The 23,000-nt window shown below is 40.5% G+C and overlaps 1 protein-coding gene and 2 long non-coding RNA genes across 6 annotated transcripts in view; 1 reads left to right on the forward strand and 2 right to left on the reverse strand.

Annotated features, from left to right (window-relative positions):
- Window positions 1–892, reverse strand: LOC134224805 (uncharacterized). Its single transcript, XR_009983079.1, has 3 exons — window positions 733–892; window positions 471–675; window positions 1–408 (listed from the first exon to the last, which is right to left on the reverse strand). It is a non-coding gene; the product is annotated as an uncharacterized LOC134224805 (long non-coding RNA).
- A 4,796-nt stretch (window positions 893–5,688) lies between these two features.
- Window positions 5,689–6,976, forward strand: LOC134224848 (uncharacterized). Of its 2 annotated transcripts, none has more exons than XR_009983102.1 (3): window positions 5,689–6,326; window positions 6,405–6,518; window positions 6,583–6,976. It is a non-coding gene; the product is annotated as an uncharacterized LOC134224848 (long non-coding RNA). The 2 variants fall into 2 exon arrangements; XR_009983093.1 differs by having other exon boundaries at window positions 5,710–6,311.
- Window positions 6,977–18,545: 11,569 nt separating this feature from the next.
- Window positions 18,546–23,000, reverse strand: part of LOC134202619 (uncharacterized) — a 708,184-nt gene continuing 703,729 nt past the window's right edge. For all 3 annotated transcript variants that reach the window (XM_062677646.1, XM_062677653.1, XM_062677640.1), the window contains exon 9: window positions 18,546–21,681. In XM_062677646.1, coding sequence (XP_062533630.1) covers window positions 21,528–21,681 — 154 coding nt within the window. In that variant the 3' untranslated portion in view covers window positions 18,546–21,527. The remainder of the gene's footprint in view (window positions 21,682–23,000) is intronic.

Here is a 23,000-nt window from a genome sequence, read left to right on the forward strand (position 1 = left end):
TGCATTCATAATTAATAATATTTATCGATTCCACTTTATTTTCTCATTTTATTTATATTTGTTTTATTGGACCTATATTATCTCAAATTTTGGAATATGCTTCTGTAGACAATTTTGTGCGTAGACAACCGGTTCTGTCGAAGAGGTTCACATGTTCCATTGATGGTGGATAACCTTTTTTCAATCGAACGACTGGAGTTCCGCCAGAACAACTAACATTTCTTCGGCAGGTGGAACTGAATCCGTTCCGTGTAGTGCGTTGGTGCGTAGCGAAGATAATGGTCCTTAGAGTATGCATGAAGACTAGTGTAGATGAGCTCGTTGATTATGCTGGAGGATAATTTCGAGGATCATTCGGGTTCATGAGCTGGGCCATCTTTCTGCCAGGTAATACTTAACTTTTGTTTCCTGGTAAGGATGAAACGAATTATTATTAAATTTAAACGGTTGCTGATGGATTTGAGACGCACTTAAAAAAATCTACTATAGTTTAATGGTGGCGGTGTCAGTCTTCCGGTTCCATCTGGCATGGTGATGTTCCACTTACAGAAATATAACCTTTATGGACGGTGCGGATGATTCAGAGCATCGCAAGATCAATCGCTACGGTAATCGCGGTATCTTTTAGTCTTCATATTGGCAGCATCACGGGTAACATCCGTCGTTGTCTTTTTCCTAGATGGAGCAAAAACAATTAATCAATTGATTCGAAATGTATTTTACAATACCCACCTTATTACTTTCCTTCAATCGACCAATTCCGGAGCCATCAGAAGAGGCAAAGTTCAGGCGACTCAACGATTTTTTCCCGCCAGCAAAAGACAAAACAAAACTTAATGACAGTTCAGAGCCAGTTCCCAGTTATTTTTCAGACAGCGTTGCCAAATTTCAAGAAAATAACAAGCTTTCTTGAAATCTTTCAGTCTTTCAAAAGAAAAATTTCAACTCTTAAAACTACATATTTTTATTTATAAATTATTTATTGAATTGAAAGTTTTTGTCTCGCATTGAGAGTTTCATTATTTAAATTTACCAAAAACACTAGAATGTCAAAATAAAAGCGCTAAATTTTCAGAAACACAATTTATTTTTTCTCTGTGCGATGACAATTGACCGCCAGGTAAGGGTTGCGTATTTAGCAGGTAGTGCAGCCTGGGCGGAGTTGGCTTCCTACTAAGCGTTCAGGCACACTCTGCGCTTATGAAGTGGGAACCTATAAGTGAAAGGATAATCTATTTATTTATTGTCGTCAATCATAATTGCAGACCTATTTACATTTGGATTTTTAACTATTCTAAATAACATAAAATAATGTTGATACTGTTTAAACTTATTGTAAAGTGTCATTAGCTTATAATACGAGAGAAGATCTGTTTCAGCTGTGTTTTGGACATCGATAAGTCAATAGTGTCACAATGTTTATTATAAGTGATCATCATTTGATTCATTGGACCATTTTTTGCATAGTTTTATAACCGTACGCCGGACCGTCTTCCCCTTTTGGGTACTTAAGTACGATGGCTTATGGCCCATCAGAATGGTGAGCGCAGCGGCAGGTTTTGACAGATAATATATGGGCTAACTGTCAAAACGCGCCGCTGCGCTCATCATTGTGGGAGCCCTTTATGCGTCACTCCCGTACACGGACAGATAAATCAACCCAAACTTTGAGTTCAATATACGCACTGATGAGAATATCGCAGAAAAAATTTACCCAAAATTGGGTAGTTTTCCTTTCTTTCCCATGATTGCTATCAAAACTAGAGCAAGATGCAAACACCTCACCGAGGTTGTTTCAGCCCAATAACCCAAATTTGAGTAAATTCAATACTCTCTATTTTGGGTTGATTAAGGTCCGCTTTGGATAAATTAAACTCAGCTTTGGGTAAATTGTTTACATGGGATTAAAGGCAAACTACCTAGTGCCAGAAAAGTCATTTTACTCAAATTTGGGTTATTGGCCCAAACCACGGTTTTGAGTGCAAACAACCCACTTTTGGGTAGTTTTGGTTTTCAGTGTAGGAGACCATCGACCGAAAAGATATGTTAGAGCATCATTATCGATCGCGAGCATTTTAATCACCCGCGCTGCGCATTCATTTTAGTTTCGTCACTCACTTCCGTATCGGTCACTATTTTCGGCTTGCTGTATTCCGTACCGGTGACATTTGACAGTTGACAGTTTATCAAATAGCAGCGCTCTTACCCGCTACCAAATTTTGTCACCTGTCAGTTGCACTACTGTTATAGCAGCGCATTTAGTAGCGACCGGTAAAGTGTCAAGTACACGTAAAAAATTTAATGTTGTTTATTATTAATATTTCTAATACTTTTTTGCCAAAGCAGGCGCTTAATGACATGTATAAGAAAAAAACTTATACATCGCATTAGTCACATACATTCGGAAACTTATACTTTTCATTAACTTATGAATGTTATAAGCTTTTTGATATGGGATCATTCATTAGGTGGCATAATGAAGAGTATAAGTATTTTCGAATGGTTTTTGCCATAACATATAAGGTTATTTTTTACGTGTAATGATACTGCGCTGCCAAACGGCTTAAACTCACCACCGGTAATCTTGCTCTTAGTTACTAGATAAAGATTGTCGCTACTGTTCCTTTTGTTCTGCTGTCCGAAACATGTGTGGTACATACCTGTCAAATCGTATGGATTTTCCTTCTTTGACATTTAGCTCCCCTATCCTCGCCAGCAAAAGATGTTCCGGACAGCGACGACAGCGACAATATTTATCTAGTAACTAAAATATCTTTTATCGACCGTGTTCAAATTAGAAATACTAGAATAAGAGATTGGCAAAGACGCCATCTTGTTTCCAATGTAACTGTCAAAAGCGGTTCCAAATCGACTTGTTTACTTTTTTCACCCATAAGAGACAAGCATAAAGTTCAAGTGATGCCAGTATTATTTCCTCGATATCACACCTTTTCATACGTTGCCATTTCGACAGTTTTCACTCCGTCGGTCTCTGGTTATAGGGTTGCTAGTTTAAATGTGCCCGACTGTTGAGACCCTCTAAGGACGAAGGTTCCTTTTTTCCCAATTCTAGATGGAAGACAGATGGCTAACTTAAATTGCGCCTGTTAAGGACGCTACTAGTAACGACCTAATAAAATAATTGCCAGTTACCCAAGTACAACCGTCGGCTAGTGATGAAACTGTGTGGAGGGGGTTTATCATCACTGGTAAATCGACCAAATTTTCCCTTAACCCTATCGTGTCGAATTAAGGAGTTGCCCGGTTGGTTTCGGAGCCAACCTCCCCAGTAGAAAACTTCAAAAAAAACTACAACGAATTATTAGAGCTTTCATTTTACAGACACTAATGTTCTTCTCGCTTTCATCGTCTGCCTATCTCTTCGCTCCTACCATTCTACACCTTTCCCATTGATGTCTACTCGGTCCCTAGCCTCCTATCGTGTGTGCTCTCCTGGTGTGGTTCACTCAACGACGCAACGACTATTGTGCTTAATCGGCACTCAACATATTTCACACGGCGAAGCCGTGTCTTCGCCTAGCAACGGAATAGGGCAATGTTGCGGCGGAAAATCACATGCGCATGTATTTAGAAAAAGAGTACTCACTTGGAATGGAGGACTTACGCGGCGTCCATGTGATGGATGCACTTGCAGACGATGGCTGATCGCCGGCGGGTCGGCGCTTTGTCTAGATGCTGATGCTGCGACTACGATTGTCGTCTACGGACGGATGGGATGAACCTTACATCGCGGTTCGCCGGCGGGTTGGCGGCTTGCCTAGCTGGTTATGCTGCGACTACGATTGTCGCCTACGAATGACTTTGCTCCGGATCGAAACTTACGGTCTCATCTAAGGCGCGACGCGGCACGTGCGTCGATGTCCGTCGGTCGTCACCAACGGAGGGAAAAACGGTTGCCTTCTCTTCTTCTTCTTCTCTCTTCTTCTTCGGTGCTGCCCTGCCTAGGGCGCGTTGATTGGCGATCGCGTCCCTCTTCCGGCGTGCCCCGGGAAAACCACAATTTACCTGTCGATATCAACCACCAGCACACACGATAACACACCTTTCAACTTTTGCACACACGACTAAACAGCTACGCTATCTGAGGGAAAGGTTTTGAAATTTAATTTCTTTGGGAAAGGCTTTATTGATGATCCACTGATAGAGAACACTTAATGTGGCTTTTACCTCGAACAAACTACCGCGGCGCGAGAACACTTGGGCCACTCCTGCCTCTTCCACAGATCAGTTCGAAGTGAATCTGATCACTTCAATAATCCTCAGATTAATCGCCGAATTAATTACGTCACTGGAAATCACGAAGGTAATTTCGCGATCCCGACGGCTGCCGTCATGCTCTTAACAATCATTTTCGCGCATGTTCGCGTCTCTTCACACGAGTAGCCTAAATTAGCCACCTTTCTGTCCATGTGAGAGGGACTTCGGAAAAGGTCAATAAATCTTCAAAAGAATCTCAACAGGTCGATGCACGCCGAACCTCATATGCAAACTTTGCGGTATCAAGCAATCTTGGGTGGCTTACGCAATTTAATCCCACGGTATCTCACCACCTGAGTTGGATCTCATAAATTATTTAATTCAGGAGAAATGCAGAAATGAACGCGAATGAACTCTCTCTAGTGGTTCCTGTTTTCCTCATTAGACTGGTTTAAACTTTTATTTAACTTTATTGATTTAATTACTTCAACCGTGAAAACGAATAAACCATTTAACAAGAAACAAAGAACAATAATAACAATTAGAATATTTACAATAATTGTAACGACCCGAAGGCTCGTTACAGTTTGTTCGATGATAATTTACGGAGAATATTTGACGATGTCGTAAAGATCGTGATGGAACATAAAATTAAGTTTTGATAATAGCTCCGTTGAGTCAATTCTGTTTGAAACAACATTGTTTATAAAAGTTACCATTGCTAAATCTCGACGTGGCAATGGAAATTCGGTCCACCCTAACTTTCGTAGTGCATATAATAAAATTGTTTTTGAACTGACTCAATTCTGTTGGCATGAATAGCTGAAAATGGGGACCAAACTATGCTGCAATATTCTAAGATTGGCCTTATACATAAGCTGTATATAGTGTTTTTATTGTGTATGGGTCCTGAAAATTGTAACAGAATCGTTTTATAAAACCTAACATGTTGCTGGATTTGCTCACAATTAAGTTATAATGATCGATGAAAGTGAGTTTTGAATCCAATATTACTGCCAAATCTCTTACTCTATTGCTTCTTACTACGTTCTGATCATCAAAACTAATATTTGCGCTGAGTACGTTTCTGTTTTCTGCTGAAGGTTATTGAGTTGCATTTTTTTATATTCAACTGTAGGAGGCTTTTATTACACCCTGTATGGAATACCAATATTTCTTCTTTGAATGTATCGATATGTTCGACAGTTGTGGGTTTTAGGAAAAATTTCATGTAATTTGCATAAATTAAGAGATGCAATTTATGAAGCACAAGAGGATCCCGGATAAAAAATTACAGTTCCTTGTATGGTATGATCCATTGAACTACTATAAATTGAATGGTAGCCAATACAGCCTGTTGTGCTTTTATTGTAGAATTCTTGCCATTGGAAGAGTCATCTACTGTAGTTACTTCATAAATACAATACATTTAAATGTTACAATAAATTCTTTCATACGTTTATTGTTTCCCTGTATTTTGTATTTTACATTATAATTAGAAACTAATATTCTAGTTAACGTATTCGCACAATGAGGCAAGCACTTTTGAAGATAAAATTAAAATGATTTCTAAAACTTTGTTGTATTGATAGAACAACAAATGAAAACAATTGAATAACAATACACTTTGTTGTCAAAAAATAAATAAATCGAAATTGTAATTTACGAAATGTTCCGAATTTCAAGTAATAATTCAAAAATCAAAAACGACATTATTTCATACAAATTTACTTGAAAAAGGCAATTTGTAAAATCTTTTTTATTATTTGCTTTTTTTGTGTGATTTACTTTGAGAGTGTATGTCCTCAGCACTTTGACAGTTTACTCCAGATGTTTATGTTTTCTTTAAAGATCTCAACCTCGATCTCAACTATAAACAAAATGTGTTGCGTTTAGACATAATTCCATCTTTTTATCCCTTCTGAAGAAGTACATTGTGATATTTAATTGGTAATTGTGATATGAAAATGAAAACAGTTTGCAATAAGGGTTGGGTTGCGGAGCAAAAAACAAAGTGCCATTTTCTTTTAGCTTCTCATCTGGAGCTCGTCTGGGGCGGTGCTGTTTTCGATTTAGCCGGACCGGAATGCAAGGTAGGAGATGATTAGGTATCCGGCAAGAATATACGATGATTACCGTATCGGAATAGATTACTATTCATATTCATTCAAATTAACTCCCGTTAGGAAAAACACAGCCTTTTAATCTCTAAACCATTATGGAAGTCATCAAGAATATGATATTCAGCCAAGGCTACTCCCATCGTTATTTAAAAATTAGGATCAAAAACAAGATCAAGGGTAAGTGTTTGTTGATTCGCGAGCTTCGCAATATAAAACAGAATGTTTCTTTTCTATACTACAGGAAAACTTTATCATAAGAGGTGCACCAGAGCCATCATGGAAAGTGTAATGTGAATGTCCGCAATAATCCAGCACAGTAATTAGGAATGTATCGTTCCACGACCTCGCAGGAGGAAATCACCCATTTCGAATGCATCCTTCATCAATAGTTTCCGTGGAATCCAACTAATTGTGATATAGTTTTAATTTAACATATATAATTGATGTTGTGTCTCCAGATAATGTGTTAATCGAACGAAGACCATAAATTGAAATGTAAATTTTTTTATTTAAATATTTAAGTTTTATTGAATGTTAAAATCAAATTTAGTTTAAGTTAAAATAACATTAAGTTGATATTATGTAGTACTATCCTGTACTATCCCATTAATTCCACCACTGCATTTTAACTTAAACGACACGCGTTTCAACGTCAACAGTAAGGCTGTCTTGAGTGTCTCATACTTGGCTCGAGTCGAGTACGAGACACTGAAGGCGGCCTTACTGCTGAGGTTTAAATATGTTTTTGTAAAGTTACAATCAAGTGGTGGTATTTATTGGGATAGCACTAACTCGTCTTATTATATCTTACAAGTGAAGACTTGCAACTAAAAAGCTCATAATAATTTTCTATATCAAAATTAATTGTTTTTCACGTATCAATAAAAAATGGTAATACATAAAACTGTACTGTATTTCTATTGTAGTATTGGAGCAAAATGTATTCTATATCATATTGTACTTTTACAGTAAAACAATAAAAAAAGTAATAGAAAACATTTAAAACACATTATTTTCTATTGATTTGTCCTTCGAAATCGTCTCATTGAAGAACCGTTAAATCTATTGTTTTGCTCTAAATTTTGTATGGAAAATTTTCAAATTTTTTATTGTAAAGATACATAACAACCCCTATTTTTTTTTGTAAAAGTCCCATTTACCATTCATTTTATCGTGGAAAACCATTGTTTCTTATGTGATTTAATTGTCAAAATTCCATTACATTCAATGGTAATTACTATGTTTTGAATGGTGTTGTAACAATAAAAGCCATGGTATTTCAATGATATTTTTTATCCGGGATGTCATTTACAAATAAAATAAAAGTTGAAACGAGCAACGGTCGTTTCAAATAGATAGCAGGGTCGGTTACACTACACTTCGCAGTGCATGTGCTTAAATCAATAAAAGCAACAGTTCAAGAGAAATCATTGCATGGGTGGCTAATCTATCGATATGTACCAGCTATTACAATTAGTACAATTGTTGAAGAATCCGGAAATATAAGAAAATATAGAATAGTACTAAACAGAAATCCAAGGGCTCCGTAGATAATATAAGAACGGCACCTGTTCTTTCCCTTCTAGGCAGCCGAGTGATGAAGATCTAAAAAAACAGTTTCCCAATATAAAGTGAAGTGATACAGCGTGAGAATCCGAAGAGTTTCACAAAGCAAATTTATGACAATTTTTAGTTCAGGCAAAATCGTGAGCCGTGCAGTCTAATCGATTACTAGACAAAAATAGTGTGCACAACCCAGTAGCGATAACCTGTAATCGATTGTACAAATAATACGGATGATAAAAGCACCTCGTGCTAACAGGTACGGAAGATTTAGTCGGCATCGCTTGTTCGCCGATTTCCAATCTACGGAGAATTTGAGGGCTCGTGGAGAGAGTTTGGGCAATCCGCCTGGGTGCGAACTATCGTCTCGTGGCTGCGCGCCACAATAGTCCACCTGGAGAGCGACGGCCAACGGAAAAATCTCGGCCTCGTGTGTCCTGCTCCACTTCGGTGGTTTCTAGCGAGTGTTCTAGGAGGGGAAGACAGCCTCGCCAGCGAGATTGACCCCACCCTTTGGCTCACGTGCGTCCACGATAACCACCTCATAAAGCCTCGACTAATCTCTCCGTATCCAACCACGCTGCTCTACAATCGTCAGCGATTTGTCGGGATCATCAACACATCGCCGAGCCGTTGCATGTGGTAGCGACGCCGATCCTATACGACCAGAGCGCCATTCTTTCCTGAGAAAGAGACACGCAGTCGGGTGGCCCGTCTAACGCCAGGGATTATCCGTCGTACTACCACCAGCGTAGCACCTCTCGATCATCCGACGACAACGCAAACTGGCAAACGACCGCCGGTCAGCTACGGGCGCCTCACCGCGAGGGCTACCGATGAGAGCACCGACCAGGCAACGCTAAGCGACCGACACGAAGGCTTACCACCGGTTCGCTACCTGAGCGGTCTCCGCGAACATCAAGTATCGGGGTGTGAGTAGCCACCTAGTTTCTGTAAGTACGCCGCATGTTATGATATGATACACCAGACAAGTGTTTTAGAGTAGGTGACCATTGTAAACTACAAATAAGCACAACCAAAATCACGAATGCACACATTTAGGACAGCAGTGACGTCACTCCTAGGGCAAGAGAGAAGTAGATTATGCTCCGTATTCGATAGCAATTCTAGTAGGGACCAAAATTGAAATGAATTGCCGTGGATTTTTTTTTAATAAAATTTGTTCTACAAATCAAGTTTGAATCAGAACACACTTTGTTGCTTCGCTGAATAAACTAATATTATGCTTTGGCCACTGACTCAATCTTAGATTTCTGTTTTCGAATTTAGAAATATCAATAGAGAAATTGGGAATTTAGTGTTTCGGTCTATTGGAGAATAGGGTTTCTGAAAGGTTCGTCTTGCTGTAGGGTTGAAACTGCTAGCTGGGCAACTCGATCCGCAATTCCTAGCAGACGATTGCATCGTCTGGCGCTAAAGCTCGGAATTTTAGAGACCCCAACAAGACCCTCCTTACAAAGTAATGGACCTAAATGAGATCCTTGAGGAACTCCAGAAGAGGCTTGTATTGGGGTTGATAATTTTCCTTTGTATCTTACAATTTGAACACGACTTGTTAGATACGATTCAAGCCAATGAAGAAGTTTTGGTTGAATTCCATCTTCTACAGTTTGAACAAAAGCATGGGTATATCCACGCGCTCAAAAGCTTTGCTAAAATCTGCGTCCAAGGCTTCTACATGGTGACCACTATCCCTTGCATCCAAAGCATACTCAACGAATTCTGTTAGATTTGTGGCTGTCGACCGACCTTTAAAGAAACCGTGTTGCTTAGATGTGATTCGATTTTAATTTGAACAAATATTTTTCATCAACAATTGCTTCGAACAATTTCGGTATGCAAGATATAAGAGCAATACCACGATAGTTACGAACATTGGATTTTATAATTAATTGCATATTATTCGGCAACTCGGCCGTACGAAAACCATTTTTTTGTTAAATATCTTGGCTGTGCATATGCACAGCATATGTTTCGAAATGGACAATTGGATTTTATACCAGATTTAAAAATTGGAACTAAAAATGATTTTTTCCATATTAACGGAAAACATCCTGATTCCAGTGACATGTTGAATATCCAGAATAATGGAGCAGTAAGTTCAATTGCTAGAGTCTTAATAAACACTGGAGGTATTCCATCGGGTCCGGAACTCTTAGATCCATCTAGATGTTTCAGGGCATCACAAATTTCGTGTACATTCAGATGGTTGACGCAAACGTCATTTGAAAACTCAGGATAAATCGTTGCCAGATTTAGAACACGGGTCCGAAACCTTACTATAATCCAATGTTATGCGCCAACCGATGCTGCCGATCTGCAAGACAAAGAGAACTTCTACAGTCAACTCAATGCCGTCGTAGATAGAATTCCGAAGGGTGATATCAAGATCTGTTTGGGCGACTTCAATGCGAAGATCGGATCCGACAACTCGAGCCATGAGCGCATTATGGGACGCCATGGTCTCGGAGAAATGAGCGAAAACGGAGAGCTGTTCCCTCATCGACCGGTTCACAGGGTCTCCCGTGACAGCTTTACAGAAAATCAAATCGACCACATCTGCATCAGCCGAAATGGAAACGGAGCCTTCTTTATGTACGGAATAAACGTAGTGCCGATATCGCGTCTGATCATCACCTCCTCATTGGCGAAATACGCCTGCGCATTGCGCGGATTCGTCGGCAGGAGGAAAGAGTTGGACGACGATTCAACACACGCCGACTGGAAGATGCCACGGTGAAACGGTCCTTCGTTGAAGAACTGGAGACTCGTGCTGTCGATATTCCGAAAGGTGGCAGCGTGGAAGACCAATGGACAGCCAAGAATGCCTTCATTGCCACCAGCGAGAACAATCTGGGCGAACCAGAAAAAACAATGGATCACCGATGAGACCTGGAGGAAGATAGAGGAGCGAAGAGAAGCCAACGCCGCGATAGAGCGATCGAAAACCAGAGGAGCCAAAGTCTTAGCCCGTCAACGATACGCGGCTCTTGAGAAGGAAGTAAAACGCTCATGTCGACGGGACAAGCGAGCGTGGGCAGACTCTCTGGCCGACGAAGGAGAGAGAGAGCCGCCGCAACCGGGGACATTCGCCTCCTCTACGATATCTCACGACGCTTAAGCGGGGCGAAGATGAATGCAACGATGCCTGTGAAAGACGCGAATGATCAGTTATTGACCGACCCAACTGACCAGCTGAAACGCTGGTTTGAGCACTTCGAACAACTTTTTCAAGTGCCAGGCAGGCCATCACCACCTCGGCATGATCTGCCTAGCATACGACGTATAGCACGCGTCAATACCGAAGCTCCATCACTGCTAGAGATTCAAACGGCCATCCAAAGCATGAAATCGAATAAACCCCAAGGGAACGATCGCATATCAGCCGAGATGCTCAAAGCTGACCGCATGACATCCACAACTCAACTACTGCATCGTTTATTTCGTAATATCTGGGACACTGCAACTTTCCCGGTCGACTGGATGCAAGGTATCTTAGTGAAGGTACCCAAAAAGGGTGACCTGACTGTATGCGATAACTGGCGAGGCATTATGTTGCTGTGTACCGTTCTCAAAGTTCTGTGCAAAATTATCCTAGCCCGGATTCAGGAGAAGATCGATGCGACTCTCCGGCGGCAGCAAGCCGGAAGATCCTGTGTGGACCATATTGTCACGCTCCGCATCATTCTGGAGCAGGTCAACGAATTCCAAGAGTCCCTTTACTTGGTATTCATTGACTACGAAAAAGCTTTCGACCGTCTCAATCACGAGAATATGTGGGGCGCCCTGAGACGCAAGGGAGTTCCTGAGAAAATCATCGGCCTCATCGAGGCACAGTACGAGGCCTTCTCGTGTAGAGTGCTGCACGATGGGGTCCTTTCCGACCCTATCCGGGTCGTAGCTGGTGTGAGGCAAGGATGTATTCTATCACCGTTACTGTTCCTCATCGTAATCGATGAGATTCTGGTAGATGCGATTGACCGTGAACCAAACCGCGGGCTGTTATGGCAGCCTATAACCATGGAGTACCTAAACGACTTCGAATTGGCTGATGACGTTGCACTCCTCGCGCAACGGCGCTCTGATATGCAGAGTAAGCTCAACGACCTTGCCGAGCGCTCCTCCTCGGCAGGTTTAGTCATCAACGTAAACAAAACCGAATCGTTGGATGTAAACACAGTGACTCCTTCCAGTTTCACAGTAGCCGGGCAACCAGTGGAGAATGCTGAAAGCTTCCAATATCTTGGTAGCCAAATGGCGTCAGACGGCGGTACCAAGATCGACATAGGCGCACGGATCAAAAAAGCAAGGGCTGCCTTTGCGAGTTTAAGAAATATCTGGAAAAACAGGCAGATAAGTGAACGCACCAAAATACGAATTTTCAACTCTAACGTGAAATCTGTGCTGTTATACGCTAGCGAAACGTGGTGTGTATCAGTAGAGAACACTCAACGGCTGCAGATGTTCATTAACAGATGCCTGCGGCATGTCATTTGGGCCTGGTGGCCTCACAACTGGATCTCAAACAACGAACTTCATCGCCGTTGTCACCAGAGGCCGATAGCAACAGAAATTCGGGATCGGAAGTGGGGCTGGGTCGGCCACACTCTACATAGGAGCGGAAACGAAATCTGTAAACAAGCATTAGACTGGAACCCAGCGAGACATCGCAGCAGAAGCAGACCCAGAGGCTCATGGCAGCAAAGCCTCAATAAGGAAATAAAAGAAGTTGACCGAAATCTAACCTGGCAACAGGTTAAAGCGATAGCTGGACAATGCTCAGGATGGAGATCTTTCAAGTCGGCCCTTTGCACCACCGGAGGTGTACAGGATCCATAAGTAAGTAAGTAAGTGTGGCATACAGTGAGTGATGCGAAACCAGAGCCAGTGACGGCAAAGTGGTCGACAGAGGATCAAAAGGCCAAGGCAACAATAATTTTGTATATCGAGAACAATCAGTTGCCTTTGGTGAAAGATCCCAAATCGGCGATCGATGTGTGGAGAAAGTTGAAAAACTACCACGAAAAGGCTACAGTTACGTCGCGAATGTCACTACTGAAGAAATTGTGTAGCCTGAACTATGACGAAGGTGCTGATATGGAACAGCACCTGTTCCAGATCGAAGAGTTATTCGAGCGACTTTCGTGCGCGGGACAGAGGATAGAAGCTTCGTTGCAAATGGCAATGATTTACCGAAGCCTACCAGAGTCGTACAATGGATTGGTGACTGCTCTGGGGAGCCGACCAGACGCAGATCAGACGGTTGAATTCGCGAAGCAACGACTGATGGATGAGTACCACCGGAGGACCGAGAAACAAAATTAAGGGTACAGTGAGCGTGAAGACCGTGCGCTTAAAGCGCAGAAGAGAGGCTGGCGGAGAGTAAAGGACCGCATCTGCTATGGATGCCGAAAACCGGGAGACATCCGGATAAATTGCCCGGTGCTGCAAAGGGAGAATGTGCTGGAGGCGAAGACGGCAGCAAAGAAGAATTCCCGAATGTGTTTTGGCATAGGAGGAGACCGGCAGCAGGGGAGCTGGTACGTGGACAGTGGCTGCTCCAGCCACATGACCAGCAACCGGAAGTTCTTTAGCGAGATTTACGAGAGCGTAAAGCTGGATGTTACGTTGGCGGATGGTTCCGCCGTGAAATCCGTCGATGTTGGTGAAGGCTCACTAAAATGTGTGGATGGTAACGGTAGATTGAGCGAAGTGTTAGTACGAGATGTGCTGTATGGCCCGGAATTGGACAGCGGACTTTCTAATATATTATCGATCCATAATGCTGCATTATGAATTCCTAAATTGAGCATATTGAAAATTTTCTCGAATTTATAGACCATGTGCTTAATAGCAGAAAATTAAATATGTAATTAAAATATTTGATTCATTCATGGCGTGATTTTAAATTCGCGTTTCGGCTTTATCGAGGACATCGAGGGGGTATGAATAAGTGAGCGGTTTCAAAATCTACATTCGAAGAAAAATGTATGTATCTTATTCGAATTAGAACTGATACTTTGCACATGCAGGTGCAATTATTATTTCACATATGTTATTCACCGCTGACACTTTGAGAACACTTCCACTTTATCTTTTATTCAAACCGCCTCGATGTCAAATTCAGCCGCACGACTTGAATACTTTGCAATATGTGAGAACATGATTCTCTTGACAGAAGCTTCTTCCTTTCGATTAGGGTAAATAAAATGAGCATGATGTTTTTCATAAAATGCATTATGATTTATTTCATTTTAGCTTTGAACAAAGTACCAAAAGGTGCATTATGAAATTCATTACATGCAACGATTAACAACAACGTCCCAATAATGAAGTCTAGAGCGCTCAATATGAAAAGCGTGAGGGACTTATTTTTCAACCAATTTCAGCAATCTTGTAGATTCATAATTTTTGCCTTATGTATTTCGTATATTCATTTGCCTGAGTGTTGAATACAAGTGCCAAGGGAGAAGAAAAGCGAGAGTTTCCAGTAGCACTGGATCGGGTCCGAGCAAGGGATCCGCGATGGAACTCCAAGTGCTGCTGTGGAAAATGGCAAGAGAGCAAGGAAGTGCATAGCCAAGCTGGTGACAAGCGTTTCGTTGAGGAGGAGATGAAGGACGTAAGCAAATTTTATGACTGTGTGGAAAACTAAGAAGAAATCCGATGCTGAGTGCCGCATGAATCGCTTGACAAAGCCGAAGCAGTGAATAAGACGACCCAGGAGCTGGTAATGTAGATAGTAGATCGATTAGTGCCCATGTAGAACTATGTGTTGACTTTGTGTTTGTAAAACTTTGTGAGAACTACGTGATGATAAACCTCCAGGAGGAGTGTTGACTTTGGGCCAGTCTATTATATGTTGTCGATGTTTATAATCCGTGACCAGCCCTGTGAATGTATGTTGAATGTATGTAAATAATAGTAATAAATTGACCACCGCGTAGAGAGTAAAGGCTGCCTCACACCTCAGGAAAATTTTCCAGCGGATTTTGAGCCCCGTGTATTTTAAATGGGGCCGGGATTTCGATTTTCCGTGTCCAAATTCCGAAAACATCGCATATGCAAAATGCATGGGGAAAAAATCCGCGAACCAAATTCCCGAGGTGTGAGGCTACTCTTAACTGCTTGTGTTTATTTCCACTGATCGCGTCCGAAATACCCCGCCGGGAGTGTAGATCGGTTGCGCTGTTTGCCGTGGGAAGCCTCCGTGACAACTTCCCCCACAACGAAGTATTCGACAACCAGGATATTTGAACGATTTCCGTTTAGATGCAATTGAAGACATTTAAGAAAAGGAGGAGTTGTAGTATCCTAGTAAGGGTGCGCGTTACAGGGTTACTTCAGATACATTTGGGCCCTCCTTAGCCGTGCGATAAGACGCGCGGCTACAAAGCAAGACCATGCTGAGGGTGGCTGGGTTTGATTCCCGGTGCCGGTCTAGGCGATTTTCGGATTGGAAATTGTCTCGACTTCCCTGGGCATAATAGTATCATCGTGCTAGCCTCATGATATACGAATGCAGAAATGGTAACCTGGCTAAAGCCCCAAACGCAATACAACGGAACGGCGACGGAACCGGAAAATTTGACAGTTAGCCCATATATTTTCTGTCAAATTTGCCGTTTCCGTCGCCGTTCCGTTATATTGCGTTTGGGGCTTAAGAAACCTCGCAGTTAAAAACTGTGGAAGTGCTTAATGAACACTAAGCTGCGAGGCGGCTCTGTCCCAGTGTGGGGATGTAATGCCAAGAAGAAGAAGAAGAAGATACATTTGAATTTAAATTTATGAGATCTAAGTAGGCGGAATAATAAATGTTCTCTTTGTGGATTACTGTATTACCGACCAATCGACTTTTATTTCGTGCTCCGATACTTCACTATCCATCGTTTATACCGTAAACATCGGAAGACTGTGGTGGGCCGGGCACGTAGCCAGAATGTCGGACAGTAACCCGGTGAAAATGGTTCTCGACAACACAAGAAGGCGAGGTGCGCAGCGGGCAAGGTGGATCGATCAGGTGGAAGATGTCCAGCGGACCCTCCGTAGACTGCGTTGTTGGGGACGTGTAGCCATGAGCCGAGCCGAATGGAAAAGACTTTAATGTCTTCCACTTCGGCCTTAGTCTGAATAAATAAAATAATCCAGCATTGTACAAGATGATACACTAATACCATCAGTAGTGTGTCATTAGTATTATTTACTGTTTTGAAATACAGTGATTGCGCCCACACCTCATTCTGCACCAGCAGCGCGGCTTTGTCACGGCGAATTCGAAAATGTTCCAGTGGAAATCTATTAAAAAAAGGCTGGACTACATACTAGTAAGATGTACAGCCCATCGTATCCTTCCAGCTTTTGCCAAGTTCCAAGTCCATACTGTCATGTAAAACCCTTTAAGGTAGCCTCACACCTCGGGAATTTGGTCCGCGGATTTTTTCCCCATGTGTTTTTGCATATGCGATGTTTTCGGAATTTGGGCACGGAAAATAAAAATCCCGGCCCCCTTTAAAATACACGGGGGCAAAAATCCGGCGGAAAATTTTCCCGAGGTGTAAGGCAGCCTTTATGGAACACAACAAAAGATATTTTAGTTACTAGATAAAGATTGTCGCTGTCGTCGCTGTCCGGAACATCTTTTGCTGGCGAGGATAGGGGAGCTAAATGTCAAAGAAGGAAAATCCATACGATTTGACAGCTTGGTTCGCAACATGTTCCGGACAGCAGAACAAAGGGAACCGAAGCGAAAATCTTTATCTAGTACACAGAGAAAAAAATAATTGTGTTTTTGAGAATATTGTGGTTTTATTTTAAGAGTTGTACTGTTTTGGTAGTTTTGAATAGCGAAACATTGATTGTGAGAACAAAAGTATTAATTTGACAGTACTTTTCTCAACAAAATATTGTAATTTTAAAAGCGAAAAAGTTTCTAATGAAAGATCAAAAACTTTCAATTGATATGCCTATTTTCTTCAATTTTGGCAACAGTGGATGTGAATAAAATCTTCCCGGCAACTGATTAACCTTAACCTCACTTCCCGCGCTTACTCAATCCATCTAACGAGCGCTCGTCGATCTGGGATCCTTGCCCGTGTATGCAACTATTTCCCATGAAAACCCAGAAAACAATCGCAAAATTTCGGAGTGCCCTATATAGGAAGTGTTGAGTTTGTCAAGCAGCAATATTTCCGCAAGTGATGTACACACCGCTCTCATCGAAATTACCTCCATCAGTCAGTGAAAAATCTAACGAAGCATCGAGGAAGCATAGCGTTTCATGGCGGTGGAAATCATTAAGCCAACCTGCAACCGCAGGTTTGTGGTTGGATCATTGAGTTATAATCGACTGGAACGGCCCAACGAATACGCCGACGTTATTCTGAAACCCTGAGCCGGAAAAGGCTTATTCGCGAGTTAATATATTTCATGATGGTAAGTGAGTGCAACCTTCTACATTGACCAGCTAACCTAGATTACTTTAATTTTATCAGATGCGACATTCCTGAGCAGCAATACGTAAGTGCAACAAGACCAACATCAAAGACAACATCCCCTAGGCCATGTAGATTCCGTCTGATTCCAGAAAATGTACCAGGATCATGACCATTATTCATCGGCGGCAGCGGCGACGAAAAACAAAAAATATGCCAAACACTCGGATAATCTAACAACGGAACGGAAATAAAATATTAAATAAAAACAAAATCATTTTTAATCACAAATGAATTTTCATTCCATAGTTTGTATACAATAATTTAAGTAGAAATAAACTCAAATTTACAATACGAACAACTTGTTGTTTTGAAAGCGCCAATAGTTAATTCAAATGCAAAAAACACATTTCATTTTAAGAGCGAAACTTTTATTTTAAAAAGTAAATGGTTCTTTCCGAAGTAATATTTTTGCATTGGTAAATTTAACAGTTCTATACTTTCTACTGAAAATCACTAACTCATTTTCTTAACTTTACCAACGATTCTTTTAGTTTTACCAACGATTTTTTTTGTGTGTATGGTAAATGACCCAGTGGAGGAACTAAGCACGTTCCACCACTGTTTGTTCGCATGCACAGAAGCTATAATTTATTTCGCTTACCTAAATTGTGCATTCGAAAGCTCCTCTTTTATATTTTTAGTAGAAAGTATTCCGATGGCAGCAGCTCCTGTCATTATTACCTAAAATGAATCCTCCAATTATTGGTGCAATGTTCCAATAGTTGCGATATTTTCTAATTCGTGTTCCTATAGTTGCGAATCCCATTGTTTTCATACGGGACTCGCAACTATGGGAACACTACCGCAACTATTGGTACAAGGCAGAGAATAAATTACAGTATTTCAGTGATATTTTACCGATTTTTAGTAAATCCAAAACAGATTTCAACTTTTTCACTTAATGACAGGTCAACTAATTGATAAACAATGTGGGTTGCTGCGTTATTTGCGTATATTTGATAAAACTACACTACCGCAACTATAGGAACACCCACGACTATCGGATCAATTACCCTAAATAAAATATCTTTGAACACAATCGAAGAAGTCTGTTTTTGGCTGGATAATGCGCCAAGAATTTCTTTCACTTCCTATCCAAAATAAATCATCTTCGGCATGGAACACATGTTTTTCATTACTCGTCAACTTTTATTTCAAACCTTGAAATCGTCATGTGATGGAAATAATGCGAGTTTTCTTTTTTGGTTGTGTTGTGTCAAACATATATATAGCACAATTCTCCTCTCGTCACAGCTTCGACTATGAGCATGTTCAATCCGCAATTTGCTAACAACTTTTCATATACATGTTTGGAAAGTTTAGTAAGTTGCACATTTAGGTTTGTTGTTTTTTTTCTTCCAGTTTTGACCAACACCATGTGTGTGTGTGTGTCTCGCGTAGGTTTTTTTCAGTTTCATTTGATTTACACATAGAACAAAATTCACGAAATTTCTCGTTTCCACACATACGAAGCCGAATTGCTTGCTATTGTGTTAGAGACAAAGAGTAGCACATTTCTAATGAATGTAAGACTTTTTTTTAAACAAATGTTTCGTTTAGGTAATCTACATCGGTTGTTGTGTTCACCTGTCAAATATCTTCTTTATCAAATTCCGCTAAAAGACGTGTATATTGAGTGCTTCGTTTTGTTTCGGAAAGTTTTCACTTTGATCTATTTTTCTCCGTTATCGGATTTTAAATTTATTAACTCTTAACTCTACAGACATGTGCTAGTTTGCTCATAACGACAGCATCGTTTTTTTTGTTTCATACAAATATCAATTTCACATAGTATTTTTTTTATTCTGTTTAAATAGATAACGTGTTTGTCACTGAGTTTAAAGTAAATTGTTTCAAACCATCGATTTCAAGGAAAAGAAGTTGATGAATTCATTTCAACATTTTTAAGATTGTTTTTAACACCACTACATTCAGTATAGATTTGGTTTGTTTCATTAAAACAGCATTTTAGGTAAGTTTTTCTCACCTTTTGCAATTCCAATAAATGTAAGTTTTCATTGATTAAATGAATTTGAGCACGATTGGCTTCGTTTATGTCTGCTAATGTATTCTGCGCTATTCGTGACAAGCCAGTCAATGTAGAGAGGCCTTATAAGTTGTGAGAATGCTAAAAAGTGCATTCATCATTAAAGTATAAGGAAAAGCACATACACGATGAGCAAATGACTACTAATGTGTATGAGATAAATAATTTTAGCAAGCATTTAGTTTGAATACACGAACAGGGAGGCATAGTTACTAATATAAATACTGCATAGAAACTGAGCTGGATTCAGTCATTCCACTCTATACAGGCTCAACGAAAGGATTCTCAATCCTTGATATTATCTTAAAATAATTTATACATTTTCGTTTTGATTATACAGCTTTTTTTGAAAATAATTCTGTGGACCTAATAAACTTTTGACATTTGTGGAACATTCTAAAAATCTAAAAAAATATATGTGCATTTTTTGAATCTTGGATGTCAAAATATACGCTTTTCCATCTCTAACTTTAGTAAAATGCGGCTGTAGGCGGTTTTAAATTCCAATAAAACGTAATAACGTAACACATGTACACGAGTTTATTTTTCTTGTTTCATCTAAAATTCAACCGGCTCGGCAAAGCCGTCCTACATCCATGGTAGGAGCTTTAATACAATAAATATTGGTTCCAAGTCTCTCTTTCTATCTCCAGTATGTGTTGTGTTAGTGAAAAACTGTCGATTGCACGCACACGCAAAAAGCGAAATACACAGAGTGCAAAATTACGGCTACATATTTAATACAACAACTGCGCTGTGCGTGTATGCGTCTTGACCAACTTTAGAATGTTTACCGTTTTGCATTACTGTTTCTACCGTTGTTTGTTTGTAAAATTTTAATATTGTCTTCTTTCTTCACATATGTGTGTAAATGGTTTTCAACTTGGGAGTGATCTTTGTGTAGTAGCAAACTTTGAAAGCGGAACTGGTAGTCCGATGTTCCGAAGTTGGTTGATGCTGAGATAGAAGGACAGTTTTGGTGAAAGAGTGAGACCATGTTGCTGTGAGTGTGCGTAACCTATATAGAAAGTGCGATGTGACAACAATAGATTCTAGTGTAGATTCTCTCGATATTTTTTCGCTATGGAAATACGGTCCAGTTAAGCATAGCAATGGTGTTTGCTTTTTTTCAGAATTTATAGACTTTTTATGATAGAATAAAAGAAGAACAGCCTATTGATTTTTCATAAACATTTTAAACCAATATTCAATATTGTCAAAAAAACATCAAATTGTAAAATTATCGTCAAAAATTCTTTTTTGTGCGATTTTAATTAAAAAAGCTCCATCAGAGCATATTTTTTCAGTGATACTGATTTTTTTCCCATGTATCAGGCGTAGAAAGTGTGGTATACACATTTAGTGTGTAACCGACAGGCGAAATGACGTTAAACGGATAACGGCGTACTCGGTGAACCAACGTCGATTTAGGTAGGATGAAGTCAAATAAAGGGGCTGAGATCAGTCTTTATGTAAACTCCAACTAAGCTACACGTTGTTTTCATTTATCCCCTGAGTATTCATGCTGCACAGAGTGTAAAGTAAAGCTCTCTTAAAAGGACATAAAAGAAAGATTAAAATATTTTGCATCGTATAAAATACAGCAGACTTCAGTGGGCTGGTCACTTGTAATATCGCAGGAAATAATAACGAAAAGCATATGAACAAGGAATCAGATAGAGGTTGGCGACTGCGACTTCCAAACAAGTTGGTTGCACGTTGCGGAAGAGAACCCGGTGACTTTTTATTTAACTGAACCAACACAAGTTCGGCAAAGATGGAGCTAGAATGAAGCAGAAAGTTTGTTCCATAAATTCCCAAAAAAAAAGCAAACCCCAAACCCAACCCTTTTTCCTACAAAGATTCACGAATCGAGCCAGAAAATTAACGAATAAATAACACGAGAAGAGAGACATCGATTGTTGTGGCGTGCTGCAAAACGGAAAATCTGTGCACCGACTGCTTCCCAATTATTCACGGTGACGGAGTTTGCCGCCGAACTTATTAGTTATCTCCACCTTAACTGTACGCTTTCCCCGGAAGAAGCTTCCGGCTTGCTCTTCACTTGCGGGACAAGCTCTTGGTCGAGGTCTTCTCGATGTGAACCAGGATGCTGTTGGAGGTTCCGAACGTCGACACCCGTATATCAAATTTGCCGTCCAGACCGAGCGGGTGCGTCATTAATTTTGCACTTTCGATCGTTGAGTCGCACAATCTGTGGAAAAGAGAGAAAAAAGGATACGGGGTTAGACGATTCTCCACGTGCGGATAGTGAAAATAACGAAAAGTAGATGGGTATTCATTTGTCAGAGATGAAAAATGAATTCACGGAGTTGAATCACGTATGGAAATGAAAAAAAGGGGAAGGATAATGCGGCATTTGGAGAGATTGGAAGATTATCTGATTTGTGGCATTGCTTTAGGAGGTTTCTTTAATCTGCGATTGCGGAAATTAAGGCTACACTTTACTGAAAAATAAACTTTACTTGATAGTATAATTATTTCTTCTTTGTCTGCTCGAGAATCAAAAAGCCTTTCTGATCAGGTTATCACCGTTTTACAGAAAGTGTGAAATAGCAAATCAGTACGGTCGAAAAGACAGCTTTGACAATCGTTTACCGCAACGGCTCCGCTATGCTAACCTGGAATGGCCACATTGAAAGTAATTATTTGGCATCGGCCCTCGAGCCAATAACAAAACAACTGCCACTTTCTTGTGGCTGATTAGGCCACACAGCGTGGAAATTCTCAACTTTGGAATGTGTGTTCGAAAAGACGGATGCATTTTAAAATTCAATTCCATTTAACGTTAAAATGATGTGCTATTCCATAAAATTTGGTCCTTCCAACCGGATAGATACTCGAGCCAGGCTTCCCTTTGCTTCTGGAGTAAAATAGTGGGCCGGCTTTGTATCACCGGCATATTGAATCGATTTAGTTGAATCAAGAGCGAGACACTGTCCTTATTGTTAAGGTCGAAATACGTATCTGCTAAAGTTACAATCAAGTGGTGGGATTAAACGGGATGGTACGAACTCGTCTGAAGTGAAGGAAAATGTGTTAGATTCTGTAGCTCCGTTAGAGTACCACGTGGAATTTTTTTTAAACATTGAAGAAATCCATAAGGAGCAGGTAGAGGCACAGAGAACAGACATGGAGGCTCGAACAAAATGTCTCAATACAAAACAGGTTAAAAGAATCAACCGAACCTCAATGTCATCGACGTCGACATTGCAACTCACAATATCATTTTTACAGCGCGATGGCGCTGGTATATTCTTGCATGCCAAACGACACTAGCGCACAGTGGCACTTTTTGACGATGCTAGCGCTGATTCTGCACGGGATAACGGGGACATTCCAAAGTTATTTCAAAATGATCAGTAGAACTGTCACAACATATCCAGTACAGCTTCAACGTCTGTTCTCTGTGTCAAATGATTTTTTTACAGAAGTGTTTCGATTTTGTTACAGCTTGAGGCTTCGAAACAAATTTAAAATCTGTATTTAGTTTGTGTCTTTTTAGTTTTATCA

The sequence above is a fragment of the Armigeres subalbatus genome, chromosome 1 (genome assembly GCF_024139115.2).
Source record: "Armigeres subalbatus isolate Guangzhou_Male chromosome 1, GZ_Asu_2, whole genome shotgun sequence".
NCBI classification, from domain to species: Eukaryota; Metazoa; Arthropoda; class Insecta; order Diptera; family Culicidae; genus Armigeres; species Armigeres subalbatus.